The sequence below is a fragment of the Denticeps clupeoides genome, chromosome 10, assembly GCF_900700375.1.
Source record: "Denticeps clupeoides chromosome 10, fDenClu1.1, whole genome shotgun sequence".
Classification (NCBI taxonomy): Eukaryota; Metazoa; Chordata; class Actinopteri; order Clupeiformes; family Denticipitidae; genus Denticeps; species Denticeps clupeoides.
In genome coordinates this window covers 1210350-1228340 of record NC_041716.1, presented here as the reverse complement: position 1 = coordinate 1228340, position 17991 = coordinate 1210350, and the positions used below count along the sequence as shown (strand labels likewise).

Here is a 17991-nt window from a genome sequence, read left to right as displayed (position 1 = left end):
GTGACGTAGCCGAGTGAGTAGAATGATGGTCTGATGTTCATAGTCTGAGTCCCGGTGAGCCAGAACTGATGATAAAAGCGCGTTATAAGTCGCCACAAACCGTGAAAGTGAGAATGTAAACGTAGCAGCCGCGTTCCTTCCTGGATCCGGACGCCAGGGGGCGCTGTTAGACACGCACACACTATACACAATTTTCACCCCGAAATCTTTTCTGTATGGACCAACATGGACCTCCAGCTCTCCATCCAGAACCACGTTTAGTCCCGGACTGGTTTTAACAGCCCAGCAGTGTCAGACCTCCAGTGACCCCCTGCTGGGACCTTTAACCCGGGGCGCCGGGCAGCAGCGGCCATCTTGGCGTGAACCCCCAAACCCGAGCCGCACCGAGTCACGTTACCGACGTAAAGACTCACCGCCGCAGGAGGTGGAATATCTGCGCCGAGAGAAGTGGAGCAGACGAGAGAAGGTCCGAGGAGGAGAAGGACGAGGGCGTAAAGTCCACGTGTCCCCGCGCAGCCAATGGCGGCGCGCCACCGCTCGTCAACTTTATTACTGCGCGCAATCATTCCCCGCGAATCACGCAGAGATGATATTCATAACCGCCGGACGCCACACACGAACGATGACCCATTCGATGTGACATGTTTCCACAGATTTAAACTGAATTTATCTCAATAGTTGGACAAAAATTACGAGTTTGATAATAATCGCATGAAATATTTCTGCGGTCTTCTGCATTTTACAACAACAACAAAAAAACTCGTAATTTAGGTAGTCTTAAATCTATTCATGATGATATTACAATTATTTTATAGATAGAATTATCTGTCACCCAACTATTGTATTAATTAAACCTGATTATAAAACCTGAAATATTATTTAGATCATTTCAAGAGTTAGAATAATTTTTAACTGAAAAGTGAAAATTATTCAAATCCAAAACGCGTTTCGATATAATAATTGAATGTATAAATGGAGTAAAAAATGTTTTTTATACACACACATACACACACACACACACACACACATATATACATAATTTTTTGGAAATAATTTTCCGGAAAGATTGCAGAAATGATTATTCGGTTCCGCGCACAGTTCCTCTCCCCCGCAGGCGGACGCGGGTTATTTACGGCCCACAATCCTCCGGAAACGGCGGCGTTTACAGCCGCAATAAAGTTTACAGCAGGTACAGTAAAGCGCCGATAAGCAGGACGGCGGGGGGAGAAAATACTCGACTTACTATTTAAATATATTTAGAAAAAAGCAGTCGTAGAATTAAACCGATGTTTCATTTTACATTTTACTGTTACTGTTAATATAATAAAAACCTTTAAAAATGGGAATACATTTAGTTGGTAATCCTCGGCTGTGTATATCAGAGGCCGTTATTGGATATAAAAAATAAATAATTTGTTTCCTGTCTCGTCCCACGTCACGAAGAACCGAGACTCGGAACAGCATTTAGAGAAGAGAGAGAGACATTCTTTATTATTTTCAATATCAACACGTACATGTCCATCTTTTCACATGTAAAACAGCATCAAAACGAGCATAATAATCATCATCATCAACAGCAAGATATTACAACACACACAGGAAGATTATATTCAGTGCAACTGGAAACTACGCTAAATCACCAGCACGTTCGTTTTATTTGATTTCATTTTTTCTTTTGTTGAATAAAGTAGAACGGAGTTGTAGCAGGGAGCGGGCATGGAACTGTGCGTCTCCTCTAGGCAGTTAGAAGTTGTTGGGCTCTTTCGTCGCTCGGTCCGGTAGGTAGTGCCACTTCCTCCGCCTCCCGCCTTCTCAAGACGAGGAGGGAGGAGGATTTCTTGCATTACTGGCTAAATAGAATAAATTAAGTGTGGAGAGCGGCGTATTGCAGAGACCCCGGGTTTAGGTAGCATCTTCAGGTCCACGATGGAGCGTCATGATTGGTGAAGGTCAGTTCAATGCGATGGTGTGTGCGAGATATTGCCCATTATTCCACGTATCAGTGACCAACACTGCAGTACAAGTGCACTAATTGTCCAATAATTAAAAAAGATTGTGAGAATGCACGAGTCTATGAGAACCGGCGACCAGGTGACGTCAGGACCCGTGCGGGATGGCGACTGGTTCCAGGGCCGGTGTTTCACACCCGATTCGCGCCACTTTCACGTTTTACGTAAAAAGGACGAGGGGGGAAGATGAAGCTGGTCGTGGTTGTCGAGACCCCCACTCCGCCATAAAGCCATAAAAAGCGCCGTAAAACTCTTCAGTCTTTAGTCTCCTCTTTCTCTTCCAGTTCCTTGTCCTCCGCTTCTACTTCACCGTCCTCGTTGGCCTCCTCCTCGGCCTCGGCCTCGCCCTTCTGACCCGGAAACTTGTCTTTGTTGTTCTCCTTCTTCCACTTCATCCTGCGGTTCTGGAACCAGATCTTCACCTGGCGCTCGGTGAGGCTCAGCGCGTGGGACACCTCGATGCGCCGTTTCCGGGTCAGGTAGGGGTTGAAGAGGAACTCCTTCTCCAGCTCCAGCGTCTGGTAGCGGCTGTACGTCTGTCTGCCGTTACGGCGGCCGGGGGCTTCAAACGAAAACGGACACAAGCGTCATGGCTTCACCTCGTATTCATACTTGGGACACAAACATATTCACTCCAAATTCACCTCGTATTCAAACTAAAAACATATTCACTCCAAATTCACTCCAAATTCACCTCGTATTCATAATTCAAACATATTCACTCCAAATTCACCTCGTATTCATAATTCAAACATATTCACTCCAAATTCACCTCGTATTCATACCTCAAACATATTCACTCCAAATTCAATCCAAATTCACTTCATATTTATACTTCAAACATAATCTCTCCAAATTCACCTCGTATTCAAACATATTCACTCCAAATTCACCTTGTATTCATACTTCAAACATATTCACTCCAAATTCAATCCAAATTCACTTCGTATTTATTCTTCAAACATATTCACTCCAAATTCACCTCGTATTCATACTACAAACATATTTACTCCAAATTCAATCCAAATTCACCTCGTATTCATACTACAAACATATTTACTCCAAATTCAATCCAAATTCACCTCGTATTCATACTTCAAACATATTCACTCCAAATTCACATTGTATTCATAATTCAAACATATTTGCTCAAAATTCACTTCGCATTCATACTACAAACATATTTATTACGAATTCACTCCAAATCACCTCGTATTCATACTTCAAACATATTTATTCCAAATTCACATCGTATTCACTGTCCTGGAGTTGGTGTAGAATAATTAACGTTTGAGGTCACGTGCTTATCCGTTTACGTGATTCAGATGATTTTTGTGAAGAAGGAAAATAGCTGTTCGGGTTTTGCGGAATGTGTTCAGGCCGACAACTGCTCAGCTGAGTTTTACCGCTCACACACACACACACACACACACACATACACACTATCGACTAAATGTCAGTGAATTTGGAGTGAATTTTGAATAGGAATATTTACCAAACAATTCTAAAAAAAATTCTTCTTGTCGTCTTGGTGCAACTGAGGGATTTTACGTAACTTTGATTTAACATTATAGGGACCTCTAACACACACACGCGGTCGCCAGCGTGCCATAAACTAATTGCGGGGTTTTATGGGGTGGAGGTGTGTCTTTATTCCGATCATAACGAGCCGTCGATTAAAGCGAATTTCGTGTCATGCACTCGGCCTGTTACTCGATAAATCCTGCCGCCTTATTGGCTGTAACCGCCTCCCGTTTGATTCATTTCGCTCGCAAACAGGTTACAGCGCGCACCGGACGCGCACCGCCGTTTTATTACGATGTGCCTTATATATTTTTTTACCCACAATGCCCCGGTGTGCGTCTCCCTCAACGCCAGGTCGCCAAAACGCGTCTAATTACCAACAACACACACACGCAAACACACGCACGCACGCACGCACGGCGTGGGACTGACCGTGGGGTCTCATCCACGGGAACATGAGGCTGGGAGCAGAGTTGGGGTGCAGGTGGCCCTGTCCCTCCGCGGGGTTGGCGCCGCCGGCCGCCTTGCAGTCCGGGTACTGCGACAGGCTCGCCGCGTCCTGCTGCGCCCCGTACAGCGGCGACCTGGGCAGCGCGTCGTACCCGTACAGCGCGCAGGGGCTCTGCTGGTATCCGGGCCCGGGGACGGCGGGGTGGAAGAAGTCCTGGACGTGGTGCGGCGGGGGCTGGAAGCCGGGCGCCGCGGCTCCGGTCCCGGCCCCGGCCCCGTACACCAGCGTGTGGCTGCGCGCAACGCCCTGCGGGAACCGGCAGTCGTAGTACGCGGGCTCCAGCGCCTCGCCGCCTTTGTACTTGGAGAAGAGCGGGTTGACGAAGTAGGAGCTCATGGCCGCGGCGCGCTGTCCTCCGGGCGGAGAGGGAAGGTTCCCCGGTGCGCGTCCCTCCGCAGCGCAGCGCAGCGCCGCGGGGAGCGGCGAACCGGAACTGGACGGAGGAGCGGAGTCGGGCGGAGTCGGGCGGAGTCGGGCGGCGGGCATGTACGGTGCACGTGTGTTCAGGTTAAACTGGCGAGGAGCTCCGGCGCAATTTTTAAGCTTCCAGCCACCCGGCCACCCCCACCTCTCCACCAGCACCCCCGCCCCTTCCTCACCGTCCGCCGACCGCGGTGATGCTCGCCGTTCACTCGCTCGTTCCAAATCGGCAGGAAAACGCGGCTGCTGTTGGGGACAGTTTGGTGGCTGCTGGGAAAGCCGAGGACAGAGAGCCCACCGAACACACACACACACACACACACACACACACACCGCGCACAGGCCTCCGCAGCCGAGCCAGTTGACCCCTCGGCGAGGAGCCGTAAATCCCCAGAGAGCGGCGCGTCACAATTTTTTATTTTCATTTTATCGCCCTGGCGGGAACTGGAGATAATAACCAGGTCGCCAACGTGCTCACAAATGTGGTCTTAATGTGGTCTTTTTTACATTTATCTGATTGGCGCGTGCACGCTATTATAGACTTTAAAAACACGTGTGTGTGTGTGTGTGTGTGTGTGTGTGTGTGTGTGTGTGTGTGTGTGTGTGTGTACGTACGTTCGTGTATAAAACAGATAGATCGAGTTACATTAGCGACGAGACATTTCTGATCTGTACATGTCTGTCGGGTGGTAGTAGCCTAGCGGGTAACACACTCGCCTATGAACCAGAAGACCCGGGTTCAAACCCCACTTACTACCATCGTGTCCCTGAGCAGGACACTTAACCCTGAGTGTCTCCAGGGGGGGACTGTCCCTGTAACTACTGATTGTAAGTCGCTCTGGATAAGGGCGTCTGGTAAATGCTTTAACTGTAAATATAAATCACACAATTATGGGAATTTTTTCCGTTCTGCTACGTGAATCGAATTTTTACGAATAAAACTCGAAACCTAACCGTGTTCCAGTCGCGGCACCGCATATCGCACAATTTCACGTTAATTATTATAATGCGTGAACGGGAGAAGTCTGCGTTTTTCTGGAAGATCTGGGTGTTCGTTTCCTGGTGGTGAGCGTCACCCGCAAGCCAACAGCGTCACCTAGCGGCCGTCCGACCTCCACCAAACGCCTGACGATCCTCCGCATGGCGACCGGTCCACGTTTGGTCGCGGGAGTTGGGGACGCAGGCGCCAGGCCACATGGTCCCCACTTCCCCTTTTGAACTGGTCCTCCAGCGGCCTCCGTTACGGCCATAAAGTCATTTCGGCCGTGACGTCCAGCTGCAGCCCGGGCTGTAAACGTCGCCGCCGATAAAGCCACCAACAAACGACGGGCCACAACGCGCAAAAACGTTTTAACGTTTCTCCTCCAGCCAAGAAAAGAGATTAGGGGGGACGTGACTTTATTAATGTTCCTAAATTAATAACGTGTCTGTACATGCCCTTTATACTATATATATACGTGTGTGTGTGTGTGTGTGTGTGTGTGTGTGTGTGTGTGTGTGTGTGTGTGTGTGTGTGTGTAAAACCACAATGGCCTGCATTGTTCATGTCGACATTTCACTCAGTTTTCTTTTTATCAAAATGTTTGTTGGTTGAAACGTTTGAATTAAAATCCATGACTGTTTCCAGGGTTTCAGCTAAAAACCTGGCAGGAATCACAGATCATTTTATCGAACTGGACATTTCTGTCGTTCTGTGATCACCAAATGATATAAATGAAAAAGCTGTCCTTGTATAATAAATTAAACTGCATAAACCTGCTGTCCTTGGTTTTACTATTAAAACTATTTTTAAAATTATAACTATTAACATTTTTACGAACGTTTGAACGAAACTCGCTCTGGGTCGTTTTTAGTGGGATCGTTTCTTTTGGACGCAGGGTAAACGTTTTTTAACGCCCCTGCACGTCGGTAACGTCACCTCCACTTTATTTTATTATCGGTGATTATAAAGCGCGGGCGCACAACCAGAAACGTCGTTTACAACGTCACCACGCAAAAAAATATATATGTATATATTTAAAATTCTGTATTATCGCCACCGAAAATGTACAATTTAAAGCAGGTTCGCGTGGATGTTTCCACAGACGCAGAATTTTAACCAGCTAGAAAATAAATTAGTTTTTTTTCCCCGCCCGATTATTAATCTTCATATTCCTCGTGTTTTTCCCGCGTTTGTAATTTATTTCGCGACGCTTTACGCGCTGCTCTGCGATCGTCTGGAATCATTGCAAAATGCATTTTGAATATTCGCCAGCGCCCCGACTAACCACACAAAATAAACCCCTTATATTTATAACTGCAATTTATAGGCAGATAATAACCATGATTTTTACAAGCCAAAAAAATGAATGTGTAAAGAATGAGCGCGTCTACGTTGTAAACTGCAACATGGCAACATCTGGGCCTACAAACGTGGAATATCTGTACAAAATTTTTCATCCGTACACTTGTATACCTCACACACACACACACACACACACACACACACACACAGAGAATCTGAGGCCGACTGTCGAGGTCATAAATTAAGAGGAAATAAATGGAAAAAGTTCAAGTATTGGCGGGGTTGGAGCTTCGTGGTCACTGCTCCTTGCCGTCGCCCCTCTCCCTGCTCATCTTCTTCATCTTCATCCTGCGGTTCTGGAACCAGATCTTGACCTGGCGCTCCGTCAGGCCGAGCAGGCGGGCCACCTCGTAGCGCCGGTCCCGGGTCAGGTACATGCTGAAGAGGAACTCCTTCTCCAGCTCCAGGGTCTGGTGCTTGGTGTAGGGACAGCGCTTCTTCCGCGTGGACCGCGCGTGGATCCAGTGGGCCACCGGGTTATCTGGAAAAGGCACAAGCGGTCAGCTCGGTCCCGTAAAAAAAAAAAACGGGCCTTTACGAGCTCCGTCCGGCGCCGCGTCCCGATAATAACCACATTAACAACGCGAGGTGGAGTAACAACGCGGCTTCCCGGTCCTTACTGGGGTCCAAGTCCGCCTTGTCGTCCCTGTGCTTGGCGGCCGGGGGGGACGGCGGCCGCGGCTTGTCGCGCTGCTCCGGCGGGGAGCAGTAGAGGAACTCCGCGCAGTCCCCGCTCCGCGGGTCGGGCTTCAGGCCGAGGTGGCCGCTGAAGGACACGGTCCCGGGGATCGGCTCCAGCCAGGCGCCCAGGGGGTGCTGGTGGGTGTAGGGGTGGTAGACGACCGGGGACTGGGGGTGGACGGGGGTCCAGGAGGTGGTGAAGCTGCAGGACGGATAGTCCCCGCGCTCCGGCACCAGGGGCGGAGGGAAGCGCGTCGCCTGCAGCGCGTCGTCGCCGTCGTGGCCGATCAGGGTGTCCACGTAATAATTAGTTATGGTCCCCGAGGTGGACATGACGGCGCGTCCCGGCTCTTTTACATGCGTCCGATTATTGTACTTTTTTTATCTGCCTCCAGAACCATCAAGCCAGGGAATTATTCCTCGGCGCTTCGGCGGCCGCCATTGGTCGACTCTGAAACACGTGACGATGTTTAGCCCCGCACGTCGGATCAATGCGCGGCGCGTCCCGGGACGGCGGCGCTCTTCGGACCCGCGGATTCCGCACATTTTTTTATTTTATTATATTTTTGTATTCCAAGCGACAATGAAACCTGCACAGGCGCAGAAGTTCCGCCGCGTCTCCTTCCCGTCGTGCCTCGCTCTGCGGGTCGCGGCGCTGCGCGTGCACGCTCCCGCGCAGGGGACTACTTGCTGATGTCATCGATCCGTGTCGCCCGCGGCGCGTCTCCGCCACCCCCCCCCCCGCCGCATCCATCTCCGCTCCGTCTTCTGTGAGACGCGCTTGGAACGCGGCCGCGCTTTTTACGCGCGTCAGTAAATTTTTTACGAGGGCAATTTGATTGTTCGTAAACGCGTCGTTAATAATAAGGTCCGTGAAACCCAGACGCACAGGAACAAACAGAGAACGAGAACCGAAATGAAACTATTCACGAGAAACAATATGCAGATTAAAAAAGCGCAAAATGTTACAAATGTCTCCAATGTCCAATGTCTCCATGTCAGCATCCCGTCACGCTCGGTTTTTAAATAAACGTCGTAAAGTTCTGCTGCTGGACCCACCCACGGGATCCTGACGAGCCCACGAGTGTCGCGAACCTGAGCAGGCCCGACACGACACGGCCACGTCCTCACGTCACCAGACGTCACGTCGACACGCGTCGTGTCCAGAATTATCGGGTCCGTTTCACAATTAATCCGGACATGAGGCTCGTCACGGCCGAGTCTTTTAATTCCAGCAGGGATTTGACTCGCAAGTTCGGATATTAATTAGCTGCAATATTAATTTTATTGCGGTCCTCGTTCAGCGGCACGATGAGCGATAATTAGCGTGTTGGCGCGCGCGCCGTGCTAATTATTCACGGTGTAAATGCGGCTGGTGAAGCGCAGCGCGGATTTCGACTCACGTCGAAATGCATTAAAGTTCGCGACGGCGAAACGAATTTTAATAAAAGAATCCAGAGAGCCCAGGCTTCATTTCTCCAAATGTTCATTGGCAAAAATTCACAGGCATTTATTAATCCCAACCAGGCCTACTATATCCAACTCTAATAATCATATCATAACTTTACTAACCATAACCCACTCTATTAATCATAAATACAATTACCAACCAACAAAAAGTCATGTATTAATCCCAACCAGGCCTACTATAACCAACTCTAATAATCATATCATAACTTTACTAACCATAACCCACTCTATTAATCATAAATACGATTACCAATCATCAAAAAGTCATGTATTAATCCCAACCAGGCCTACTATATCCAACTCTAATAATCATATCATAACTTTACTAACCATAACCCACTCTATTAATCATAAATACAATTACCAACCAACAAAAAGTCATGTATTAATCCCAACCAGGCCTACTATAACCAACTCTAATAATCATATCATAACTTTACTAACCATAACCCACTCTATTAATCATAAATACGATTACCAATCATCAAAAAGTCATGTATTAATCCCAACCAGGCCTACTATAACCAACTCTAATAATCATATCATAACTTTACTAACCATAACCCACTCTATTAATCATAAATACGATTACAAATCATCAAAAAGTCATGTATTAATCCCAACCAGGCCTACTATAACCAACTCTAATAATCATATCATAACTTTACTAACCATAACCCACTCTATTAATCATAAATACGATTACCAATCATCAAAAAGTCATGTATTAATCCCAACCAGGCCTACTATAACCAACTCTAATAATCATATCATAACTTTACTAACCATAACCCACTCTATTAATCATAAATACGATTACCAATCATCAAAAAGTCATGTATTAATCCCAACCAGGCCTACTATAACCAACTCTAATAATCATATCATTCACAGGCAAACCGAAAAGTGGCATATTGTACCTTTCTAAACATAATTTAAATAACTGCAACTTTTCTTCTGTGTCGTGTGTGTGTTTTCTACGTATTTTCACAAATCAACGCTACATAAAATACAGAGTTCAGCCTGGACGACCCAAACTTTTATTAACCACGAATTGTGTAGATTTGTTAGTCACCGGAGTCAAAATGCCTGATGTCGCCAGTCCACGTGATTGTATTTGAAGTCGTTTTGTAACGAGTACATTTCCGTGCTAGTAAATTGACGTTAATATTTACCGTATTTCAATTTCCGTTTTTTTTTTTTTGTTACTGGGTGGGAATAAAAGATCCGGGTTTATTTCCCGCGTCCGGTTTCCATTCGCCACGTGCGAAAACGGTGGAAAGCCGCACTTCCCGTCCGCAGTGTGGAAGTGGCAGGAAATGAAGCTTCTTTTACGGCGCGCTGTAAACTCTTTGTTCGGGACACATTCCGAGGAGACTCCCATTCAGGAACCTGAATGAAAATGACTTTGGATTCCAGACTGTCTCCCTCCGCGGGGGGTTTACGACGCAGAATTGGCCCAATAGAAGCGCGCAGGAGACTTGACTCCACCTGGCCCGTCCGAGGACCCACAACTAAAACATTCAATTCACCATTCATTGTCCCTTTCAAGGTATCTGCCAAGAGCTCCGGTGCCCGATCAATTACAGGCTGAGCTTGTCCCATAACCCACTCTATTAATCATAAGTACAATTACCAATCCTCAAAAATACATTTATTAATCCCAACCAGGTCTATAATCAACTCTAATGATCATATCATAACTTTACTAACCATAACCAACTCTATTAATCATAAATACAATTACCAATCATCAAAAATTCATGTATTAATCCAAACCAGGCTTACTATAACCAACTCTAATAATCATATTGTAGCTTTACTAACCATAACCCACTCTATTTATAATAAATACAATTACCAATCATCAAAAATACATGTATTAATCCCAAACAGGCCTACTATAACCAACTCTAATAATCATATCATAACTTTACTAACCATAACCCACTCTATTAATAATAAATACAATTACCAATCATCAAAAATACATGTATTAATCCCAAACAGGCCTTTAACCAACTATAATAATCATATCATAACTTTACTAACCATAACCCACTCTATTAATAATAAATACAATTACCAATCATCAAAAAATCATGTATTAATCCCAACAGGCCTACTATAACCAACTATAATAATCATATCATAACTTTACTAACCATAATCCACTCTATTAATCATAAATACAATTACCAATCATCAAAAACATTTACATTTACATTTAAGGCATTTGGCAGACACCCTTATCCAGAGTGACTTACAACCAGGCCTACTATAACCAACTCTAATCATCATATCATATCTTTACTAACCATAATCCACTCTAATGATTATAACCAACTTTACTAATCATAAATACATTTATTAATCTCAACCAGGTCTGTATAATCAACTTTAATCAACTCTAATAATTATATCATAACTTAACTAAACATTATCAACTCTAAAGTTTATAACCAATTTCACTTTTCATAAATAATTTTTATTAATCCTTTATTAATCCTAATCAGGTCTACTATAACAAACATTAATATTCATATTTACTTTACTACCCACTACCAACTCTAATAATCAGAACCAAATTTACTACCACAGCAAACTCTAATAAGAATATATTATTATATCCAACTGTACTAACCCATAACCAACTCTAATAATAACAATTCTATCATTAATTTCCAACTATACTAAGTATTAATATATGTATGAATCATATAAGTCCAGTGTTGGGGAGTAACAAAATACATGTAATGGCGTTACATATTTAGAATACAAAATATGAGTAACTGTATTTTCTTACAGTTCCGTTTAAATGAGTGTTATGGGTGGTAGTAGCCTAGCGGGTAACACACTCGCCTATGAACCAGAAGACCCAGGTTCAAACCCCACTTACTACCATTGTGTCCTGAGCAGGACACTTAACCCCGAGTGTCTCCAGGGGGGACTGTCCCTGTAACTACTGATTGTAAGTCGCTCTGGATAAGGGCGTCTGGTAAATGCCGTAAATGTAAATGGAGTGATAATCAGAATACAGTTACTTTTTTTAAATAAATGGATTACATGGCGGTCTTTATCTGTTTCATATGTTAGGCTATCCCCTCTCTGTCTCCTCTCTAATTTTGGTAATTCCACGCTGCGTGGGCCACGCATAACACAGGTGTTCTGTCGAAAATGCTGCCTATCGAGTTGTGCTACCTAGCGGATCTGCGCATGCGCAGTCTCTCAAGTTTGCACTCTGTTTCAGCGCCCATAAATTCATGCTACCCCTGAAATTGTAAATAAATATGATTGAATTCACTATTATACCATGATCTTTATACTCTTACAGTGCACATGGACTGAGTATCGGTGCCATTTAAAGTGATTTGTACCGTTATCAGAAATGAACAAATTTAAATGGAACCCTATACTTATTGTCATATGTGATACACAGCAGCACAGCACACGGTGCACACAGTGAAATGTGTCCTCTGCATTTAACCCATCACTCTTGGTGAGCAGTGGGCAGCCATGACAGGCGCCCGGGGAGCAGTGTGTGGGGACGGTGCTTTGCTCGGTGGCACCTCTGCGGATCGGGAATCGAACCGACAACCTTCTGATTACGGGGCCGCTTCCTTTACCGCTAGGCCACCACTGCCCCAAGATGAATATGAAATGCTTCACGAATTTGCGTGTCATCCTTGCGCAGGGGCCATGCTAATCTTCTCTGTATCGTTCCAATTTTAGTATATGTGCTGCCGAAGCGGTAGCGCCGACAAAGCAGCATAAACCGTCAGAACACCGGAAACCCAAACAAAACACGCAATAAGCGGCTCTAACGTGCGCGTCCTGTTAACGTCGGTGGACCCGGAGCAGCACAACAGAGCCAGCAGTGGCCGGGCAGGAATGCATTTCTCACTTGGAAATTCCGACACCACTTCATGTTTAAAGAAGAAAGGGATGAGCGGATCTGACCATGCGATGCAAACTCTGTTTACCAGCAACCAAGCTGCTCTCAGCGTCAAAAGACTCCACATCCAACCTATAGAAACATCTGGAAGTCAGTTCTTTAAAATAAAGTCCTAATCAGGAAGACGGTCATTGAAAAAGCTGCTTTTTTCCTCTTGTGCAAGGCTACTTTTTTAACTAAGTGATGGAATATGTTGGTGACCATAACAGTAAATACTTTTCAATGGCATATTTTATGTTTGTCTAATACTCTTCCACATTTCAGCTTTATAAATAAAGAAATGGTTAAGGAAAAATGGGGCTTTTTTATTATTATCTGTGATTGCTTCTTTCATGTAGTTGTAAAAAGCATGACAATATATTAAGTAATCCAAAGTATTACTTATACTTATAAATCAAACGTCACCAGTTTTATTTACAAGCTTTTTCATAACCAGCTTCGCATATGTGGTGGTAGTAGCCTAGTGGGTAACACACTCGCCTATGAATCAGAAGACCAAGGTTCAAACCCCACTTACTACCATCGAGTCCCTGAGCAAGACACTTAACCCGGAGTGTCTCCAGGGGGGGACTGTCCCTGTAACTACTGAATGTTAATGTAAATGTACCAGCTTTTCATAACCAGCTTCACAAGTCACCAACTTCTATTTACCAGCGTTTCATAACCAGCTTCACACGTCACCAGCTTTTATTTACCAGCTTTTCATAACCAGCTTTACACTTCACCAGCTTTTCATAACCAGCTTTACACTTCACCAGCTTTTATTTACCAGCTTTTCATAACCAGCTTCACACGTCACCAGCTTTTCATAACCAGCTTCACACGTCACCAGCTTTTATTTACCAGCTTTTCATAACCAGCTTTACACGTCACCAGCTTTTATTTACCAGCTTTTCATAACCAGCTTCACACATCACCAGCTTTTATTTACCAGCTTTTCATAACCAGCTTTACACTTCACCAGCTTTTCTTAACCAGCTTCACACGTCACCAGCTTTTATTTACCAGCTTTTCATAACCAGCTTTACACTTCACCAGCTTTTCTTAACCAGCTTCACACATCACCAGCTTTTATTTACCAGCTTTTCATAACCAGCTTTACACGTCACCAGCTTTTATTTACCAGCTTTTCATAACCAGCTTTACACTTCACCAGCTTTTCATAACCAGCTTTTCATAACCAGCTTTACACGTCACCAGCTTTTATTTACCAGCTTTTCATAACCAGCTTCACACATCACCAGCTTTTATTTACCAGCTTTTCATAACCAGCTTTACACGTCATGTCCCGGCCTGGTGATGAGGACGAACTGACGTAATCCAGGCAGTTTCTTGTTGCAGAGCCAGGATGCCAAATCCCAACAACATGAGACTACCTAAACCACGCACCAGCCGCGGGGTCACCTCACGACGGAGGACAGAAAAAGAGGAGCTTGGGTCCTACCGTGCTGCGTGGGGCCGGAGTCCAACGTTAGTTCCACGTTCGGCGGAGTCTCTGCGTGTGGAGGAAGCCCTTCTCCTCCTCTTCCTCTTCCTCCTCCTCCTCTTCACGCCTTTTACTGCAGCCGATCATAAAATCCACCCCCGCCCTGACGTTACAGTTTATGACCTTGACTCACCGTGGTCATCGGGATGAAATTTAACCCTCCCCAACCCCCTCCTGCACCACTGTCCTCCTCTCGCACCTTCTCACGAGGCAGAGATCCAGAGAACTTGAAATGTCTTCTTCTTTTAAAGTACATGCCAGATAGATAGATAGATAGATAGATAGATAGATAGATAGATAGATAGATAGATAGATAGATAGATAGATAGATAGATAGATAGATAGATAGATAGATAGATAGATAGATAGATAGATAGATAGATAGATATTCCCCCTGAAGTCTTTAGCAGAAATGAAATCCCGGCAGTTCGCGGACGCGGCTCTCCCTGCTCAGCTTTTTCAGCTTCATCCTGCGGTTCTGGAACCAGATCTTGACCTGCCTGTCGGTCAGGTTGATGTTCCTGCTGATCTCCAGGCGGCGCTCGCGAGTCAGGTACATGTTGAAGAGGAACTCCTTCTCCAGCTCCAGAGTCTGGTGTTTGGTGTAGGGGCAGCGCTTCTTCCGGCCGCTCGTCGCGTTGAGCCAGTTTCCCGCGGTCTTGTCCAGACGAGCCCCGCCTACAACGTAATAAATACCATCAAATAAAACTATTTATACTGCAGCGCCTCGAGTTAATACTGCTAATTTCTGACTTTTCACTCATTTTACATGAATTCTATGTCGGCCTGTCTGTCGAAGGATCCGCGAAAAGCAGAAAATTCACTAAATCAAATGAACCAAAATGGAAGAAAAACGCGAAACTGGAAAAATTATAAACGATTTGGAATCCAGAAATCCAAATTAAAAACGAGAAATTACGATCTCCTTGCTCCCAGATATTTTGAAAAAAAACAACAAAACGTCGGTTTAGCTTGATTATTAAAAAGCGTGTATGTATATATATATATATATATATATATATATATATATATATATATATATATATATATATATATATATATATATATATATATATATATATATATATATATATATATATATATATAAGCGTGTGTGTGTGTGTGTGTGTGTGTATATATATTTATTTTATTTTTTTCGAAATCGTCAGTGTAAATGTGATATTAGAAATATATGTTTAAATCGTGTATAATATGAATATAATCCGTGGAGCAGTTTATATTAAATATGAAATGAATACTAAAATGAGTTCGATATGCTGGGTGAAAACAGCTTCAAAATGCTGTCTTTAATAATAAAAAAAAGTTTTTTCGTGTTAATAATAGAATAAAAAAGATCCACTTTTAAAAATGGTTTCCCGTGAACGTCACCTCTCAGATCGGCGTCCGACTCGTCGTCCGAGCCGCTGTCGCTCCGCCGCGGGGCTCCCGGGTCCCCGTCGTAGTCCCGGGTCGGCGGGTAGAACCCGGGCTCCGAGCTGCAGGGCGCCGCCTCCTCCTTCACGCCGCCGGTGGCGGGAAAGCAGCAGGGTCGCAGGGGCTGCTGGACAACAGGTTGGCCGCCGTGCGGCCAGTACTGCTGCCGGTGGTAGGGGTCCGCGGGGGGGGGCATCCCGCCGGTGGAGCAGGGCGCGTCGCTCCGGTACGCGTCGGCTAGGAACGGGTCCGCCGCGTCGCTCCGGTGCGACATGTCGCTGTCACGGGTTCCTCCGCGCAGCTGGAGGACAGTGGGACGCTGACATCTTTTTTTTTCTGGGGAGGGGGGCGTGAAAACATCAGCAGCGTAATCATGGATGCGCGACACCGCCATCACGTGATTCGCAGACCAATCAGCTGCTGGAAGTGGCCTTGGCGCTTCAGACAGCGCTGACGTCACAGGGGTCAAGTTGGCGCGTCGGCGGGCGGAGGATGGAACGCGGGCGCCACCTAGTGGCCGTGGGCGGGAGCCTCGGACCCGCCGTTTCTTGGTTTTATTCATCTCCCGCTTAATAACTACCATTTCACAACGAGGTTTAACCGGCCTCTGCACCAATTACATTCCCGTTAATTATTCATATTAATTCAAATTATTCGTAACATTTCTGCCACGCCAAAATTCAACAAATTTGGGTGAATTTATAACGCAATTCTGCCAACAATGTAATACTGTAGTCGCGTCGTGATAATTATTCAAAATTAAATACGAAGGTACAGGCACGTATTGCACCCAGTGCCCCTCTGGAATAATTTTCTGAATCTTAGTTGGTTTTTGCAAACCTCGTCGAGCCGGAAATAAAAGAAGAGGTCGCGGCGCCGCGTGGAAATATACTTTATTTAAAGCAGAAGATCGTTCCTGCAGGCCAGCTGCCACGGACAGGGGTCACCGTCATGCAGGGTCCTCCTCCGCAAATTCTACCCGAGTTCCCCACTGGTGTAAAATACATATTTACATAAGTATATAACATATGTACATAATTGTATAATTTTTTTCTCTTCTTTCTTTTTGAGCGGATAGAAAATTAAAAAATAATCTTTTCTGTCAGCTTTGATTCGGAAAGACCTTAAGTTCTAATTCTTATCTGTAAATGTAAATACTTCTGGCCTCATAAAACGGGAAGAATGCAGGAGCATAAAACGTTTTACTGCTTCAGCGTGTTGCTGTAAATTAATAAAAACCTTCGTTGTGCACAAAACGGTTTTTTTCTTACTCAGATTTGTGTTTTTCGGTTTTTTGGTTCAAATTACGACGCATCTAACATCGTACGCAGCAGTGAATGAGTGTGTGTGTGTGTGTGTGAGAGAGAGAGAGAGAGAGAGAATTCAGAGTCCTGCTGTGCTGGTTTTGTATAATTTGATAAATGTGGTTTAAATGTCTAAAATAAAATCCACAATTTAACAATATTCACATAATTAAAGTTAAAAGTAGAATATGTGATTTATATATATATACATACACACACACACACACACACATACATACATACATACATACATACACTATAATTATATAAAAACACTATAATTCACACACATGTATATATATAATTCGCCGCAAACAGCAATTCTGTTCTGGAATTAAAAAAAGAAGTGTAAATACTTTTTATTCCTTTTAACAACTGGAACACATAGTTGGGAAATAAATGCATGCAGAGAATAATAAATCGCACGTGCTCGTTTTAAGTAATACATCGATTTAGATCAAGTGCACAATAACTAATAAATTAGTTAGCTAGATGATATTTTATGTCGTTTATTACAGTCTGTCCTACTGGAGGGTTCGAACGGAGACCCGCCATTTTCTCACGAGGCGCCGCGCCGAGCCGATTTGGCCGGAAATCGAAAGCGTCGCCGCGCCATCTTTCCTTTCTTCTCCCCCGGCGCCTTCCTCCAATCAAAACGTCCGCCTCGCCTCAGGACGCCCGTGCGTGACGTCACGGGGACTTCAGTGAACCAGGGCCAAGGTTGATGGGCGTGGCGCCTTGAGTGTCCTGCAGCCTTGATCCCTGACTGTGAGCTTCCCCCGCCTGACCCCGCCCACTCCGACAAAGAAAGCAGTGCCGCATTCTTCCTCTTTTTCTTCTTCTGGTTCTTCCT

The 17991-nt window shown here is 45.0% G+C and overlaps 4 protein-coding genes and 1 non-coding gene across 5 annotated transcripts in view; all 5 read right to left on the bottom strand.

Moving 5' to 3' along the window:
• LOC114797717 (homeobox protein Hox-B2-like) overlaps positions 1-14413 on the bottom strand; it is a 35799-nt gene extending 21386 nt beyond the window's left edge. Inside the window, exon 1 of the mRNA XM_028992738.1 lies at positions 14359-14413. The gene's annotated coding sequence lies outside the window, so the exon portion shown is untranslated. The remainder of the gene's footprint in view (positions 1-14358) is intronic.
• On the bottom strand, positions 1718-4540 carry LOC114797714 (homeobox protein Hox-C8a-like). Its single transcript, XM_028992735.1, has 2 exons — positions 3966-4540; positions 1718-2571 (listed from the first exon to the last, which is right to left on the bottom strand). The coding sequence occupies exons 1-2, from the start codon at positions 4528-4530 to the stop codon at positions 2264-2266; spliced, it is 873 nt and encodes a 290-aa protein (XP_028848568.1). The 5' UTR covers positions 4531-4540; the 3' UTR covers positions 1718-2263.
• LOC114797716 (homeobox protein Hox-C9a-like) lies at positions 6749-7934 on the bottom strand. Its single transcript, XM_028992737.1, has 2 exons — positions 7429-7934; positions 6749-7289 (listed from the first exon to the last, which is right to left on the bottom strand). The coding sequence occupies exons 1-2, from the start codon at positions 7820-7822 to the stop codon at positions 7045-7047; spliced, it is 639 nt and encodes a 212-aa protein (XP_028848570.1). The 5' UTR covers positions 7823-7934; the 3' UTR covers positions 6749-7044.
• Positions 12609-12717, bottom strand: LOC114798907 (U6 spliceosomal RNA). The gene has a single exon (XR_003751142.1). It is a non-coding gene; the product is annotated as a U6 spliceosomal RNA (small nuclear RNA).
• A 390-nt stretch (positions 14414-14803) lies between the features above and the next one.
• Positions 14804-16108, bottom strand: LOC114797991 (homeobox protein Hox-C10-like). Its single transcript, XM_028993347.1, has 2 exons — positions 15790-16108; positions 14804-15078 (listed from the first exon to the last, which is right to left on the bottom strand). Exons 1-2 carry the CDS (start codon positions 16106-16108, stop codon positions 14804-14806), a joined length of 594 nt encoding a protein of 197 aa, XP_028849180.1.
• Positions 16109-17991: the final 1883 nt, after the last annotated feature.